General features: G+C 36.4%; 1 protein-coding gene across 3 annotated transcripts in view; it reads right to left on the bottom strand.

Annotated features, from left to right (window-relative positions):
* The window catches only part of GABRG2 (gamma-aminobutyric acid type A receptor subunit gamma2), a 75,113-nt gene that overhangs the window by 39,719 nt on the left and 17,686 nt on the right, over positions 1-17,708 (bottom strand). For all 3 annotated transcript variants that reach the window (XM_083799090.1, XM_083799088.1, XM_083799089.1), the window contains exons 2-4: positions 6,169-6,317; positions 4,549-4,616; positions 3,351-3,571 (exon numbers count right to left, since the gene is read on the bottom strand). In XM_083799090.1, coding sequence (XP_083655216.1) covers positions 3,351-3,571; positions 4,549-4,616; positions 6,169-6,317 — 438 coding nt within the window. The remainder of the gene's footprint in view (positions 1-3,350; positions 3,572-4,548; positions 4,617-6,168; positions 6,318-17,708) is intronic.

Below are 17,708 nucleotides of genomic sequence, written 5' to 3' on the forward strand. Positions count from 1 at the left end.
CTCAATTATAACTCAAGTGATGTAGGTGCTATAGATATTCATCACATAGACACATGTACTTTTGGAAATCCAAAATTAGATTAGATGTATGCCCTGCTAAAAGCTCCACAATTTTTCATTTAATCCCCCTTGTTTCTAGTTTGTACGTATCCCAGTTCTGACATGAGCTGCATGATACATGGGCTGTAAGCAAATAACCCATAAGAAGAAAAGGCTGTGGACAGGAGGGAGGAGGTGGGGGGGGGAAGAGCAGTGATGTTTATTTGCTCCTTTTGTTCATATGAAAACTGTAGGTGGTTGTTGTTGTTGTTGTTGTTTTTTCTGTTTCCTTGGTGTCCAAATAAGCAACTCTGTGAGCTGAGCGTGCTTCCTGGTTCATGCATGTCAATGCTATATGCAGATGTCTCCCTAAATCTCCCACTGGGTGGATGTGTGTGTGTGTGTGTTATAGAGGAATGCTGTGGCTGCTAGTCAACAAGTTAATAAAGTCAAAAGGAAACTTTTCTACATTAGGGGTTTAGGAACAAAACTCATTTCTCTTGAAACTAAGGGATGATGTGTTTGTGACACAAAAAGAGAGATAATTCTGTATGCTAAGAACATTGTCCATTCTTTCTCTTCTCATTTCTATCATCTTCAGTTTCATTTGAAGAAAATTATAATATGGATCCAAAAAAAGAAAAAAAAAATTCTTCCTTCAAGTGTCTTTTCTCTGATAAACAAATTTAACATTGTTTGAATCTGGGATGGGATCAGATTACACTACTGTTTTTTTTTTTTTCTTTTGTTTTCTCTTATGGAATTGAGTAGATATTCCCCAGGACAAAGCACCACCGAGCTTTGAATATCGCCAAGCATAGAGACTTCACAACCTCACAACCTCCCTGGGCAACCTGTTTCATGATGTGTCCACTCTCTCAGTAAGAAAGCTTCTTCTTATGTTTAACCAGAATTTCCTGTATTCCCATTTGTGTTTTCCAGCTGGCTGGCACCCAGTCTGTTCTAATGCATAGGGCTATTCATCACCTGATACAGGACTTTGCATTTTCCTATGCTGAAGTCCATGAGACCCTTCTTGGCCCATTTCTCCAGCGTGTTGTAGTCCCTCTGAGTGTCAGTGCAACCCTATGATATACCAATCACTTTTCCCAGTTTTGTAGTACCTACAGACTTGCTGAGGGTGCACTCTGTCCTATTGTTCAGGTAATTAATGAAGACGTGAAGGTGTTAAACAGTATTGACTCAGTACCAAACTAGGGAGTACACCACTAGTGGCTTCTAGTGAAAAGGAAAAGTAAAGGAAACTTCTTTCATGACAGTGCTCACAACCCTTTCCACCTGGCAGCTCATGAAGTTTTCCATCCACTTTGCTGTCCTGTTTTTTAGCCTGTCCCTGGTTCTTCTCCGCTGAGGGTATGCCTCCCTTGCTCCAGGCTTTCCCACTGATCTTGGGAACCTGGGATTGCTGGAGGTTTGTCTTACCGGTAAAGACTGAGGCAAAGGCAGCATTGTATTCCTTGTCTTTTCAGTGTCCTTTAGGACCAGATCCCCATTCCCATTTGGCAGTGCACCCACATTTTTCCTAGTCTTCCATTTGTTGAGGATGTATGTGAATAAACTCTTCTTTATGCTTTTATGTCCCTCGCTGGATTCAATTTCAGAGGAACTTTGGCTTTTCTAACCCTGTCTCTGAGAGCTTGGACAGTGTTCTGGGACACCTGTTCCTGCTTCTGCCTCTTGTATGTTTTCTTTCCACATTTGAGTTTTGTCAGGAGCTTTGTGTTGATCCATGCAGACCTCCTTGCTTAATTTCCTGCTGGTCAGAATGGACTGCGCTTGAGCTTGGGGGAGCCAATAAGAAAATCAGCCATCTCTCCTGGAGCCCTCTTCTCTTCAGCCAGAATCCCAGATTTGCAATGATACTATCACATTTCATTTCTGGATGAATCCTAATTGGTCCTTGCTGTGACTCACCTAGACAACTAGACATACATAAATATTGGATAACTGTTTCTAAGTTCTATCAGATATATCTCTTTCTAATGAGGGAAACAGTGGTTTGAAGAAAAAGGTACCAAGTCCAAAGAGACATTGGTGTAGCTAAGTCCAATTAACATTTCAAAAGTGAACCTGGGATATTCTTTATCAGGCTGACTTTGATTTGCACTGGTTTTCAATTCCAATCATTGTCTTATCTATTCTGGTGATGCAATGTGTAATGAATGTAAAATAACTATGAAATAAGACTCCTTTTTGTAATTCAAACATTTGCAACATTAAAAGTTTGTCTTAAGGAAAGATTCAAAACTATTCATTGAAATGCTAATGAATATACTGTCCTGAAACTTTCTTTTTTTGCCACCCAGTAAAACAAAAGCAGAAAAATCCATAACAATTTGAAAATACAGTTTAAAACTCAGAAGGTCTTAAGCCTGATAATTTTGACTCTGTACTTTTATTTTAAATTATAAGGTCTCTTGAACAGATACCTCTTTTATCTACGTTTTATATACAACCAAATATTATACCACATTAGAAAAAAAAAATGCACCTAGGGTTTCCACATTTAGGAAATATATTATGATAGTTGGGAATGTGTTTTTTAAATTAGTAAATGTTGCATAAGTAACATCTAAATGTAGGCATGCATGTAACAATTATTTACAAGACTTATAAGGATAATCTGTCTCAAAAGCAAAACTATCCAGGCAAGTGAGAAATCTGGAGATGAGCATACCAAGTTTAGTTTCATGAAAATTTTAGTGGAACAGGGCATATAGGTAGGTATTGACCTAAGCCATAAATGATCAATCATAAAAAGAGAATCATTATTTTCATAAGATATTTGAGGAATGAAATATTTTCTCAGGTGAAACTTAATCTAACTAAGCAGTAATCAATTCAGAATATGAGGCTTCTGGTGCTTGCAGCACCTCATTTATAACATCTATTTGATTCAAGGATATTTCAAATTTGTTAGTTTAACCTAATAAAAAGGTAAAAGACAGTATGGACCAAACTACTGGTAAACAATGGAACGTACATGAAAATGAAGATGAATTACTATAACCATGCTCATATTCTTGTAGTATATAAATGTAACTATTTGGGAAGGAAGATAGAAAAATCTATAGGTAGAAATGAAACCATTTTAATTTATCAATATCAAATATATTGCATGAAAATAATAAAAAAAAACTTCTTAATATTTTCCTTTTTCAGGGTTGTACACGTAACTAATAGGAAACAACATTGTTTTTTCCTTAGGATTAATGTCAGTGACTTGAATTCACAGGACCTTTTCTTTGGTTTTCCCTTAAGAAACTGAAATTAAAGTCAGATGTAAATACCTCAGTGTGTACAACACTCTGCCGTCATTCCAGATCCTGAGCATCCTATTAGGAGTTGTTATCCAATGAGCATCAGCTTTCTTGGAATTTCGGAAAAATGTATCTGGTATCCAGATCTTCCCAACCATGTTGCTGTTTAATCTGAGCACTTTTATAGTGCTGTTGAACTTCAGACGTCTGTCATACCACGTTTGGGCGAAAAATATATCAATTGTATATTCCTGTTGTGTTAACCAGAAATACTGATGAAAACATAGTACTCGGCATTTCACATTACTCCTGATATGCTTTCCTTAACTTCATAAGAAAACAAACAAAGAAACGTGAAATAGAGAAGATGATACTAGAACTGATAAAAACAATTTCTTTGTGAATTTTTGAGGAGATTCTTTACCAAAGATTGTTGTTAAACAAAACAAAACTCTATTTCATTATTTTCCTGCTGACAGGTTGACCTAAAATAAAATAGAGTCATATTTGTATGTACCTTTCTGATTCCGTGTCCCCACACCTTAACCCACACCTGATCAGGTTAGAGAACAATTACTTATTCCCTTGGATCTAGGACAGGTAAGATTTGAAGTGATTTGGCTAACCCAATTGCCTGTGACCCTCCTTAGTTAATGTCAGAAGTGCTGAAGTCTCACTTTCCCTGGTAGCCAGTTGGCAGCCAGAAACAGCAAAAGAAATTGTAGAATGAAAAAGAGCAATGTAAAATTTCTTGCTACACTTGAAAACTATTAGAATGAAATAGACATTGTGGTGCTCAGGCTAAATCACTTTCCGTCAGCTATATGAAGATAGAATTAAAGTTTTCTTTATGGAACTTTGCTTTTAGGATCTGAGCTTTTTCCTTTTATCTCTCGGTGGCAGGAGTAGTAATATCACTGGTGAATGCCTTTGCTTGATTTGTAGCAATCTGGAAGGTCAGTCCTACAAGAGCTAAACTGTCAGAAAGCACTGCAGAATACAGCACATGGATGTGCAAAGAGATGTTAAAACTGTTATTATTCACAGATCAGTTTTGCTGTCTCATCTAGACTCATAGCTCATGCAGTCCTTACATCTATAATAACAATGAGATTTTAAATAATATAGGTATAATACAACATTAAAACTAATGGAAACCTTGTAATGCCAAAAATGATGGACATTCAACTTTGAACATTGTAGGAAAATGTGGCAATCATTTACGTACCATATTAATAGCATTCACAGGCCCAATGCTATTTACATACATGTCAGTGTGAATTACTGTTGGTTTAACTGTAAGAGAAACAACAAAAATCACTACCATGAATGAAGGTCAAAACCAACTGCAAGAGAATCAAACAAATGAAAAAGATTGTTTTAGTACCTCTGTTGTATGGCTATGGTTGCCTCACATTTAAATGTGCATATCCAATAGTTATAAATTTACAGCAACTTCGCCAGCTTGAAATTAGTTAAACACACTTTGAGACAAATTCTTATACAATTTGTTCTATCAGAACATATTTACTTATGCTGTGAGAACAAATACTGAAACCAGCGTCATTACTTCAGTGAGTCATATCTGACTATGTATATTTTGTGTCAAATTGCAGCAACACATCTGACAAAACACAATCAACGAAAGGAAACTTATTCCTCTTACAATATGTTGCATCACTCATTTAACATTATAATGCTGAATGCAATGTGACTGCTGTTGCCTGCAGAGATGCCTGTAGATAAGTAACAATTTCATGAACCCGAAGTAATATTAATACTCAAGGCTCTAAAGCAGGAACAAAAACAGTTGCTAGATTAATTTATTTTGAAATTACTGTAGCTTCATTGTTCTCAAATACCCTGACTAAAACATATTTTTTTCCTAGATGTTTTTTATAAATGCTTACTTTTCTCTGCTCTTTAATGTCTTGGATTGGGAGAGTAAAGCACACTCCTCTGTTCTTTAGACTACTCACATATGCTGAAGGTTAAACACTCATGTTTTCACTCACCGTAAAATGTCCTTGCTTTATAAGCCTCTGTAAATTTGTTAGAAACAGTTTCTTTCATTAACCTTGCTGTTCTATGCATTCCTCTGCCTGCCTGCCTCATCTTTGAATTCTCCTTGTGTTTTCCTATAATCTTACTTCTGTATCCTCTTCCACAGAGGTATCATCTGGCTGTTCTGCACACACATAGGGCCTTCTATCTACTCAGGGACCCTTATCTCTCAGCTCCCTCAGTAATCAGTGGAGAGGAAGATCCTTGCAAAAGTTTTTCCAGTTAAATAGGACTTCCATTATGAGTCTGAACTTGGGTTTATATAGTTTTATCAGTTGTTGGGGAAATCTAGGGAAAAAAGTCAATCTGCTTGACTGCACTTATCCTTTGTGAAGCCTTCTTTCTCACTGTCTCATTCCCCAGTCACTTCTTGCCCTGCTGAGCAGAGACCCAAGGGAACGGCATGGAGCTGGGACAGGGGACGGTCAGGCTGGGTGTTAGGAAAAGGTTCTACACTGAGACGGTTGTCAGTCACTGGGACAGGCTCCCCAGGACAGTGGTCACCGGCCCCGAGTGTGCCAGGGTTAACCTGCACGGTCACAAGTAGCCTGATTCAGCAAATCATGATGGTTTTGTTAGGTGTCTTAGGTTAGATTTAGCAATCTTAACAATTTATGGCAGGTTCCAAAATCATGGGTACTTTTTGTGCCAGTGATGTTTTATTACATCTTACTTCGTTTTCATAGCAACTTTCAATGGATTCTGCTACCTGTGTAGTATAATATGGTATGAAAAAGCTTTCTCTTCACCACTTAAAGTTGGACTAAAAAGAAAACCAACATACCTCCTATGTCAGGTCTCAACTTGTTGTCATATCCTTCTAGCAAGCCATTTAAAATAAGAGTGACATCACTCTCATGAACTTTGGGAGTCAAAACCCAAGTCTTATTTGAAGTATAATCTTCATAATCATCATCTCCCTTTTGGGTGGAACTGTAAAAACAAATAAAAACAAAGAAATGCAAAGCCTTGAAAAAGATGAATTTACAGGCAACCTCTTTGGACATGGATAATGCACATATAATTCTGGTTTTAATAGTACTGTACAAAGCATTGAAAAGTATCCTGCTTTATAAAAGGAGACTCACAGTAAAGATGTCACATAATAGTTGAGGTTACAGTTCACTTTAGCAAAGTTTCCTTTTAATACAATTGAGATCACACTGTCTATTTGAAGAAACTTCAGTGCTTATCACCTTTGGCATGTCTATTTTTTCTCTCACTGACTCAGGTGGGACCTATTATAAAACAAATCTATTTGTCATTGTTATGCAACTCTCCACCAAAATATCACTTAGTATGTACACAGTGTTGTTGCATTACTTTCCTTTGAGAGAATGATTTGATGCAACACATTACTGACAAGGCCAATAATTAGATTCATTCAAACATACTGTCACACAGCTTTTCTCCACTCTGATGAACTTGAGCTTATTGTTCATTTGGGAAGTTCAGCACAAATTTTTGCCGGTGTTTTGGTTTTCACTTTTGCTAAGCAGAACCCACAGAATAAAAATAGTCTACTTTTTTTTTTTCTTCCTTTTTTTTTTTTTTAATCTTATTCTGCTACTGAGCAGTATGGCAACAGATCTAGTATAATTCAACCATCTTAGTGTGGTAAAAGGGCAAGTTAGGCATTAGAAATATGTAGACTTGCCTTAATGGATGTTTTCCTTTCTTGAAATCTGTGCCTCCAGTTCCAGAGGAGAACATAGAATCTAATTTAGTATATGGCATCAACAGATATTTTCATTTGAGAATGTCAGTGGTAATCAAAGCTGAATGGTGCTAGCCATTCCATGTAAGGCTTTTATTTTATTTATTTATTTATATATTTATTTGCATAGTATGCTAGTGCCCTCCTTTCCTGACCTGCTTCTATGACAAAGTTTAAACACTGCTGAATATTGAAATTCTTAGTGATATTACAAATGTTTTAAGCAAGACGGTGGGTTTGGATATGAGTAAGTTAAAAGCAGAATTTTTCATTAATATTCCTGTGTCAGCCTGAATCTTTACAGTCTCTCCTGTACAGCACAGAAGTGGGGAAGAGTGCAGAGAAGCAGATTTTATGGCGTCTGGAGCTCATGCTTGACACATGTGATTGAAAACAGACACAGCAGACCATGCTTATGAGTGTGATAGAAAATGAATAAGCAGTCCCAGATGCTAAGAGAACCATTCTGCTAATACAGACCTTCGCTCAGTCGAGGTCCTGCACGTTCCTACCTACAGCACTATCCTGATGCATGCTGCTTAGACCTACCCAGCATGGGTGGCCCGAATGCTTTCCTGTGTTGAGCATCTGGGAGCTGCAAGCCAACTGCACAAATACAGCTTAATAAGGAAAGAGGCTTTTGTTTCTGTCTTCCCCATGAACATAGCCTAACAGGAAAGAGCCACAGCATCTCTTCATATAAGGCTCTTTTTCCTAGGAGGTGCTGAAGGCACAGAGAACTTGGAAGCAGCATGACGCTGTGCATAAGACACTGGCAAGTGGGAATGCACAATATGCATGAGAGAGCAAGTCTTGCATTACATTGAGTTGAGCTTGCTAGTGAAGCTAGGTCGATTTATACCCTCACTGCTTGTACCAAGTACCACTGACTGCAGCCTCCGGGCATCACCTAACCCATCCTGCATCAGCATTAACATCTTGGAACTTCAGCTTTCCAGATCAAACAATAGGCAACCTAGCCTTCTCCTTTTGGCTGTACAGATTCAACCTGTAATGTATTACTGGCAATCAAAGGCTGAGTTTTAACTGGCAATGTGCTACATAGTATTCTGCTGGTACTAACAAATGGACCAGGAAAATTAAATCGGTGAGGGAAATGTGTTTATTCAGCTGTCTGGGGTGCAGAGATCTAACTGCAATTCAAAGGAACATAACTGAGGCAGGGTTCTCCCTCCTGAAGGAAAGGAAATCCTTCTAAATAGAGCCATTGCAAACAGAAGGCATTAGACTATATGTTTTTAGTCTGCAGAGTAAATAAATAAATAAATAAAACCTTTATGTATAAAACACCGTACTCCTGTTGTAAACCCAGTTAAACATCTCTTCTCCAAGAAGTGGAAAAGAAAAAAGCAAATCAAATACATCCTTTCACAGAGTCAATGAGTCCCTGAGTATGAAGGTGCTGCAAAAACATCAGAAGTTAAGCAGCTAGTTAGTAGAGTCTGGTGTACTGGACAGTGTGAAATCAGAAGATGGAAAACCTTGTGCTTGTCTGGGACACTTCTCAAATCTAGAATAACCTTATTGAATAGCAGCCTGAAGGCACTAAAACTTGCATTTCCCTTTGGTAATGATTTGTAGGAAATAAATAGCTATTTGTTTGCTCATCTGGCATCCCAAGCCATTTTGGCACTCCGAATCTCAGAACACAGCAAATGTTTTATGAGATTAGTGTGAAAGAGAGGGAGGGGAACAAGGCCAATGCAACTAGGGGTAAAGGCCACTGAATTCCATCTTTTATCTGAATTCCAAGTGGCTCATAAGTCAACATGGATATCCAATTGCCTAAATGTCTGTGTCTGTAAAACTGCATACCAGCCAGAGCAACCAGAGGTGCATCTATATCCAGATGAGCAGGGCTTTAGCTGTGCAAGTGCCATTAATACTAATGAAAGTTGTAATGACAAAGCCCTTTTCATCTCCTTAAGACTTTCAGATCAGTCCTTCTGATTATATGACCTAACTATTGCAAGTGCTTTTAATGTCCAGAAAAAAAAAAATTGATAATGCCCAGATTACACTTAAATACGTACTGAAATCTATTTTTATTTTTGACTGCTAGACATATTCAGGTCTATCAATAGAGGTAAGCAAACCACATCTATTTACCTATTTGCAGATTACAGTACATTTTTTGAAAGTTAGTGTTTCAGACACTGATGCAAAATCTCACTCTCAGATATTTCCACTTCTCACATTAGTGTTGTAACAAGACGTGCAAACCAATCTGCGGATGCGCAGTTTTCCTATTTGCAAAACATGATTCAAGGGGGTCAGAGTATGAACTTGAGACTTCAAATAGTAAATAAATTAAAGGTTAGAAGGTACTTTTAAAGTTAGAAGGTGCTTTTGAAGGTCTTCTGGTCCAGTCCCTTCTCAGTTTGCAATATGGTCCTGCAAGAGCTTGCTTTCATTGTAATTACTTATATAAAACCATGATAATGCCTTAAATTCAGGGGGGTTCTTTGAATGTGTCAAATTACTTGAAACACATCATCACAAAGCAGATAGCAGAAAAATGTTAATAAGTATTTATTAGTGCATTAGTTTTTATTTTTAGTATTTATTAGTATTTATTAGTGCATTAGTATTTATTGGTGAGTTAGTTTGGACCATGGGAAACTTTGTGGATGGATGACAGCACAAGACTGAGTCACTTGTTTCATGCATTTTGTGATAAAATGCATAAGATCTATAAACTGGTAAATCACTACAATTGCATACAAATGTCATTCTGCCAGTGAGGTTTTTACAGGTTCTCATGTTTTATCATGTTTTATCTCATGTTTTTTAGCTTCCTCACTATATTAGTCCTAATTCTACATTAAATTAATTGTTCCTTGACTTCTAACATTTAAATAGCTCTTTGGAGTCCTCGCTGGCGAGGTGTAACTTTAGCTCAAACTGCGATTACACCAGCTGAATGTTCAGGACCAGATTCTCCATATCTTTGCTAATGCACATCATCCATACATTTTTTTTTGCAATACCATCTGGGCAACATTTGGTCATCATTCATGCAGAAATTGTCATCTCTGGGCAGAGGTACCTACTGCAGCTAGGAATGGGTTCTCCTACCAAGGAGTGAAAAATTATACAGATGCTCTATTTGATTGGCATAACCTCTTTTACAGAATCCTCAGCATTAAAGACATTATTTCTACGCTGGAAATATGTTAAAACAGTAGTAGATTAGTTCAGCCAGTCTGAGAAGATCTCTCTGCTGTAAAATTACTGATGCCTCAGGAAAAAAAAAGTTTTTTTTTTCCCGTCTTCTTTTCTGAATCAGAAGACAGAGCAAAGCCCACCAGTCAAAGTTTCATTAATGTGTTTATATACTGTTCTCTTAGCAGTCCAAAACTGTACATGTCCATGTAACAGTTTTGAAATCTATTCCTCCTCTCAGTAGGATCAATATGATTTCTTTTCTTTTTTTGCTTTCGTTTCCCTGACAGTAAGATTGAGACCAATGCAAAAATAATCACCTTTTTAGTAAAATTCAGCAAATACGTATATTAATGGTACTTAGCTGTCTTAAATTATTATCCTTCGGAGTCATTTGGCCTAAATTCTTCAGTTCAAAATTCAAACTAAAGAAGGGATTATCTTCTTCAAAACTACCATGTTTGCTAACTTAAAGTCAGAATTATAACTTTTGATGATCTCTGCTGTTCCACAACATTTCTGTATCAAAGACATTCTTATATAACTTTCAGAAGAACCATATGTAGCATTGGAAAAACACCACCATTTGTCAGTAAAGATGCACTACTGATCATTTAAAATTACTGACTGCAGCAATAATTTTTCTGTCTAAACTGAGGGAAAGACTGGGCACATCTTGTTTCATTAGTGAGCAATCACTCACAAAGGATATGCCTCCAAAATAAGGTAAATATTAATCTATATGAATATGATTTTCACAACTGGTTACTTCATAACTTGGATAATGACATAAGCAGTAGAAGGGAAACGATGCTTTTCTCTGAAGCAGAAACCTATCGTGATTGGTCAGTCTTTCAATATTCAGATGTGAGCTCATGTATTCTGTTGGTCTAAATCTCTAAGATTCCAGTGACTTCAACCAAGTATGCTGATTTATACCTGCTGTGGTTCTGTCCTTTAATTTTTCTAAATTTAGAAAATGAATTTTAACCACTTCCAAGTGTTCTATTATGAAACTTCACAGAAGAGTCAATTATCCCTGCTGGAATCTGCTGGCTACTGCACTGCTGTTTGCAAGCAGAATCACAGTGGTCACAGTGCCTAAAGAAAAAGACTTTTAGCAGTACTGAATAGCCAACAAGTAATTAGTTTAACTCCAACTAAAATTTATCTGTCAAAAAAAAATGTGAACAATTTTATCTTCTATACTAAGTAGGCTATAGAAGCTACAGAGCCTACAGGAAAGATTTAATAAACTACTCATGCACACAGTAAATCTCCACTTATAGCACAAATGTTTTCTACCTCTGAGTGAAGGGCTGAAACAAAGCTTGCTGTTTTACTTAACAGAATTGTTTAACTTAATGAATAGTCAAACTAAATTCATTCTCTGCTGTACAGAAAAAATTACCGTAATCTGTATGTTATACATTATTCATGATGATAATACAGTCACTGGGAGGGAAGGACATATTCCACATTCCCACTGCAGATACAGAGATGCTCTATGCATACAAGTATGCTCTATGCATACAAGACGTATGTAGTGAATAGCACATTTGCAGGAGATTACGGTGTCTGTGGAAATCTAACTGTATCTGTACTCTCTCCTGTTGACTACTGATCATATTTTAAGTAAAAATATCTCATTTAAAACAGATTTTTTTTTTTCACAAAGCACTATGCTCAATTTTCTCTCCCTGCTCACGTCTGTTCTGTCTGTTTGTAGTGTTTAAACCCCAAAGTTGTGCCCAGGACTAGGCCTCCCACAGAATCACAGAATCATGTAGGTTGGAAAAGACCTTTAAGATCATCAAGTCCGACCATCAACCTAACACCTCCAAGTCCACACTAAACCATGTCCCTAAGCACCACATATTTACGTCTCTTAAATACCTGCGGGGATGACAACTCCACCACTTCCCTGGGCAACCTGTTCCACTACACTTGGCCACCCTTTCTGTGAAGAAATTCTCCTGATACCCAAACGTGCCCTGGAGCAACTTGAGGCTGTTTTCTTGCATCCTAACACTTGTTACCTGAGAAAAGAGATTGACATTGACCTCGCTACAGTGGTACTTATTTTTGTTTTGCTATTAAATGTTCACTACAATACTCAACCATTTTTTTCTCAGAATTGTAGATCACGTAAATATGAAGATTATTCTCTTCCCAATTAACATACTTGTCAGTTCCCGCACCAGAGACAGAAACTGAAGATAATATTTTGCTTAGAGTAGAAGATAGAAAATCCAGTTAGCCATCTGAAGTTCCATAACAGGAAATGGAAACTGCATTGGAAGATTTGGGCTTAGAAATCAGAGAAAAGTGTTTATTTGTCCTTCTCCCTCCTCTTAGACCTCTGGCACCAGTGAGACCATGATTCTGGTATCTGGATGGAGCCTTATTCCAGAAGAACTAGACCGAACCATGAAATGCTGAGCCACATTGTTTCCAGAAAAGCTTGTTTCAGACTCAGCCTTTAGAGTTTATTAACTGTATTTTGGCCAATTTAGTTAGTCATGGGGTGAAGGAGGCTAAACAAGTTCACAACAGGGAGAAAGAAAATGGTTCTTACCCCTACTTAATGGTTTGGGTAGTTAGATTTTAGGGAGGTCACCCGTGGAACACAGTTTATTTCCTATGCTACTGGTACAGTTATCATTCCATGAAGTATTCTAATCATATAAAATATTCAAAAACTGCTCACAAAATGATCAGACTAAAGTCTTGGAAGGCTAGTGTAACAGCAAATGCTAGTAGCAGCACTAAACGGCACAGATCTGTGTAGTCCCATTCACAACCAGGAGTACTGCTTGAATTTTTTTATCCTTCCTAAGTCACAGAGGTACTGAGGCATACAAGGAAAAGTGATTAAAATAATACTACAGTTCTCACAAATAAGTTGCTATAACCAAAATAAAATTAAGTAGGGACTGAGTACAGAAGTCTCGGAGGGAGTATTTAGGACCCCAAAATCTCTAGAATAGCAGAGATGAGTGCTCCCAGCACATGACTTTTCAGTCTTTACAGCATGTGAAGACCCTAGATTGCCAGCAAACAAACAAGCATTTCTGAAAATTATGCCTACTTCAAGATTTAAAGGCTGGCTGGATTCTTTTGAATATTTACTTTGTTTTCTATTGAATAAGATGGTACCTGAAAACAGAGCACCTAAGTATCATGACATATATTTTACACACCTTCTTCTAATCATTCAGCAACTCATATCATCCTTGCTGGCACTTGTCAGCCATTTTGAGTAAAGCAATCCAATTCTTAAACCCTTTCACTGACGTCTTAAATATTACATGGCAATGAAGCTTTTTTATTAGTCACTGTAAAACTATCAATTATAGCAGACCAGTTATTCTGTATCTGCCCCAAGATGTGCACTCATATTAGCTACTGCACCTGATCACATCATAAATTTTAGCCTTTGGTAGTTATATTTAAAGCATCTATTTTCCATATTTGCAGATTCTGTAGAATTTGGCTATAGCAAGTGTGTACAGAGAAAGGTTGAAAATGAAAATTAAACTTGGTTTAAATTTTATTTGCTGCTTATAAGTTTTTGAAAATTATTTTTTATTTTTTTTTAAGAAAACTTTGGGGTCCATTTATTGAGAGTGTTATGCGTAAAACTTTTGGCTTATAGTATTTACCGTGTTTTCTAGTTTGCTCTACTGAAAAATTGCATTGTAATTTTTGCATTATGCAACTGATCGATTCAAGTTGTGAGTAAGCATGAGAATGATTGTCATGTTTTAAATATTTCTAGTATAAACAAAATGGGATCGTGACCAATTATCACTAAGATTACCAGAAGCAGAGACCAGCGTTAGCAGCCCTAAGAAAGAAAAAAATGGAATGCAGGCTGAAACATAGCATCTAATCTGGGATCAGTTTATCCAGCAGAAAGTTGAGGCACATTGGCTAAATAAATAGATAAAGTATTTCTATTGTCAGATATACTGGACTAGGGTGATGTAGCGGACCAAAAGTGAATTATACCATCATATAAGACTTTTGGGCAGGGAGAGGAAATACATACCATCCCCAGGAAGGATAAAAAAATGTAGAGGCATGAAACAAACTTTTACAGCCAGTAAGAAAAAAGAGTGATAATTATAAAACCAAGCTCACATAATTCATTTTGAATGGCCTGAGCTGGAAGAGCAGCATTTATATTTGTACGAACTCAGATGATTCAGATAAAGTTCTGTAATTTAAGATAATAATTTCTTTTTTTTTTTTGAGCTGGAATTTTTTTATAAATATGTTTTATTTTGTTTATGTGAGGTTATATAATCTACTCATCTCTCTTTTTACTGTAGTTATGGCTACATATTTAAGTGGCAAGTGAAGGACAAAATTAGGTAGAAATGAACAGAAACTGAGAAATAATTTCAGCATTTTTCTGCATCGTAATCTTAGCTTGAATTTAGCTTTGACTTTATTTGAAATTATCTAGGCATATCTAATTGTAAAAAGCATAACTTTGGAATTATTTGAATCTCAGAAGGTTTATTTTTTGATTTACCTCCCTCTTCCCCCTCCCCCCCCCCCTTTTTTTTTCATTTCTTTTAAAACTGTTTTATGCATCTCTGCATGTGAAATCTGAGGCACATGGGGTATGATTGTTGCCTGTTGCTATTACTCAGCTCCTGTAGATTTGAGCTATAGCTGGGAGAGCTCAAGAAATGAAGTTAACAACCATTACTGAAATGTGATCTGAATAGGTATTGTTTAGTGTGAGTTCTCACCAATTGTTCTGGCTGTGTTTTTTTTGTATCTAATTGTCATCTGTTACTATTATACGTAATTTCTCTTCTCAAATAAGCTACATTTTTTTTCAGAAAAGGTTACTTTAAAATCTCACTGTAAATTAATAGGAGGAGCATGGAGCTTAATGCTATTCTCAGTAAAATTAGGAAAACATGAATGCCCTGCAGCCACCTATTTAAACAATATTATCTCAAAAAAAAATGTTATTGCTCAATTAGGTTTGAAAAATGGAAGAATAAAGATTATTGTTCTGTAATACCGTGTAAGGTACTCACATTCATAGTTTGTCAGCATACTTGCACAATTTTTCTGTATTTTGCCAGCATGGTAATTTCACTTCTGGAATCAATCATTCATGATGCAGTCATCTTTACATCATGATCTGTCACTGTTTAGAAACAAACATGTAAAATGCTGGTAATTTCAGCAATTTTTCTCACTGAAAAACCCTCCTAAAATTTTTATTTTAGATTATTTATTTATTTATTCATTTTTATTTTATATGTGAGCTTCAAAATTCAGGTGAAACTGAATATAAATCCTCATTAGACTGAAATGCATCAGGGAATGTTTTCATTCTAATCTTCTATGTCTAAATACACAGCAAAACACTGTAGTGTGGTGTTCACCGTATTGGGTTGGGAGTCAGGAACATTGGATGCTTATCCCACTTAAAGGACTAGTGTCCTTCTTGCTCTACTGAGTCAACTCATTTAACAAATACTCAGCTAATAATATTCCACTGTATAGGGCACTTTCTGATTTGTGTCTGACAGCACTGTGATAAACATTATTAGAAAGGCAAAGCTGTAAGCAATTATAACAACAGAAAAAATAAAATCTTGCCATGCTCCACCCAGTTTTAGAATGGATTGCTTAGCTAAGATGAGGAAACAAGTACCTCAAGCACAGCCTCCTCACCTTTGAAAAAAAGCTTTTGTTGAAGACACTTGTTTTTGCAATTAATGAATGGGAAAGTCTGTTTGCATGTGAAAACTAAACTTTTTATTTCATTCTTTCTTTCTTTGTGCGTGGTCTTAACAAGGTAACACAAAAAAAAAAGAGTTTGACGTGGAGATTATCACCACATCAGTGCTACGTAATACCAAACTCCGAATAGCATATAATCCAGACAGAAATGACAGTGCAATTTGGACATAAAGAAACAGATCTTGAAAAGCTCTACACAGGTCACAGAATAATAATAATAAAAAGATTACAGAGTTCTCATCTTCTTACAAGGCTGAACTAGGGAGTTTCTATTATGGCTTAAGTGCAGGAAAGTGAGAAGGAACTTATTTTACACAAGGAAAACATTTATTGGTGTTAAACTTATGTAAGCATGCATGACTGAAGCATCTCTCTAGCCAAGGGTATTACAGGTAATACTTGTTACTAGGAGCCCTCTTGTCCAAATCAATGTCCCTCATTATAAGCTTTTACACTAGACCAGGTTTCTGACTAGGTTACTTTTTAAGTCTGGGGGCATCCTGATCTTGTGTGAAAACAATGGTGTTGGAGGATCTGGATTTTAGAATGTCGATGACCTAAATAAACAGTTCATTTAGACACAGATACATGGAAATGAAATGAGTTTTCTAACAATCCATGGTGTCAATATTTTTCTTTTATTCCTTTTAACATGCAATTCATCATTCAAGCTTAAGATATCAGTCAGAATTAAGGAATTCCATCCTGGTTCCTAGAATAGGCATCTGCATTCTGACAAGTTCTGTCCTCAGATTTGCTTATGCCAAATTGAATACTTTCTACGGATTTCTCAGCAGAGTTCCTGCTGAAGTAAACTCTTCAGGTTTTCTGCAATTTCCACTTCTGAAAAATGATTCATTTAGCTAATTGACTCATCTTATTCAGATATGTTAACACAGTATTGTTGAATTCAAATTTGTTTCTGTCACCTGGAGAAACCTTTGGACTACATCTTCTACCTGAATGGACTTTATCTAATCTTGGATCCTAATTGCCTAGGAACCAACGTATTTTCTTACTGTGAATGTGCTTTTAGCTGAAAGGTGTTGGGGAAGTTCTATCAACTGTTCTTGTAAGTGTATATTATTTTTACAAAATAAATACTCACATAAATGTGCCTAGTTATTTGTGTTTGGTGAAGACTAGGCATGATTGTAAATGGCCTTATTATGAAGGAATAAGCAATCATTATCTGTGTCTTACTGGAAATAAGGTTGCATTGCTGGGAATCACACTTCCATTGCTCTTAACAGCCACATTATAGCCCATATCTTTGGTACATCAGGTGTGTCACATAAACTTAGAATGACTGGGGAGCCAGGCAACAATAAATTTAAAAACAATATGGGTTTATTTATTCATTCTGAGTATATTCTCATTTCTTGCTTCTTTAAGATCATGGAAGTATCATTACGGACGTGTCTGTCAGATAGAAAATGTGTCTTGAAGAGCGAGCTGAATGAACAGCAAGTAGTTGCTTGATACACAGCTCTTTAATTAACTCATCATGAAGCTAACTCATTCACAAAATGAGTATAAGCAAATAGTGAATATTAAACTTTTATTTTTTAACAATGCTTTCGATTTCACTTCATTTTTAATGCACGGTAACACGTAGTAACCCATGCAATCCCGCTTAAACC

The sequence above is a fragment of the Anser anser genome, assembly GCF_964211835.1.
Source record: "Anser anser genome assembly, chromosome: 14".
Taxonomy (NCBI): Eukaryota; Metazoa; Chordata; class Aves; order Anseriformes; family Anatidae; genus Anser; species Anser anser.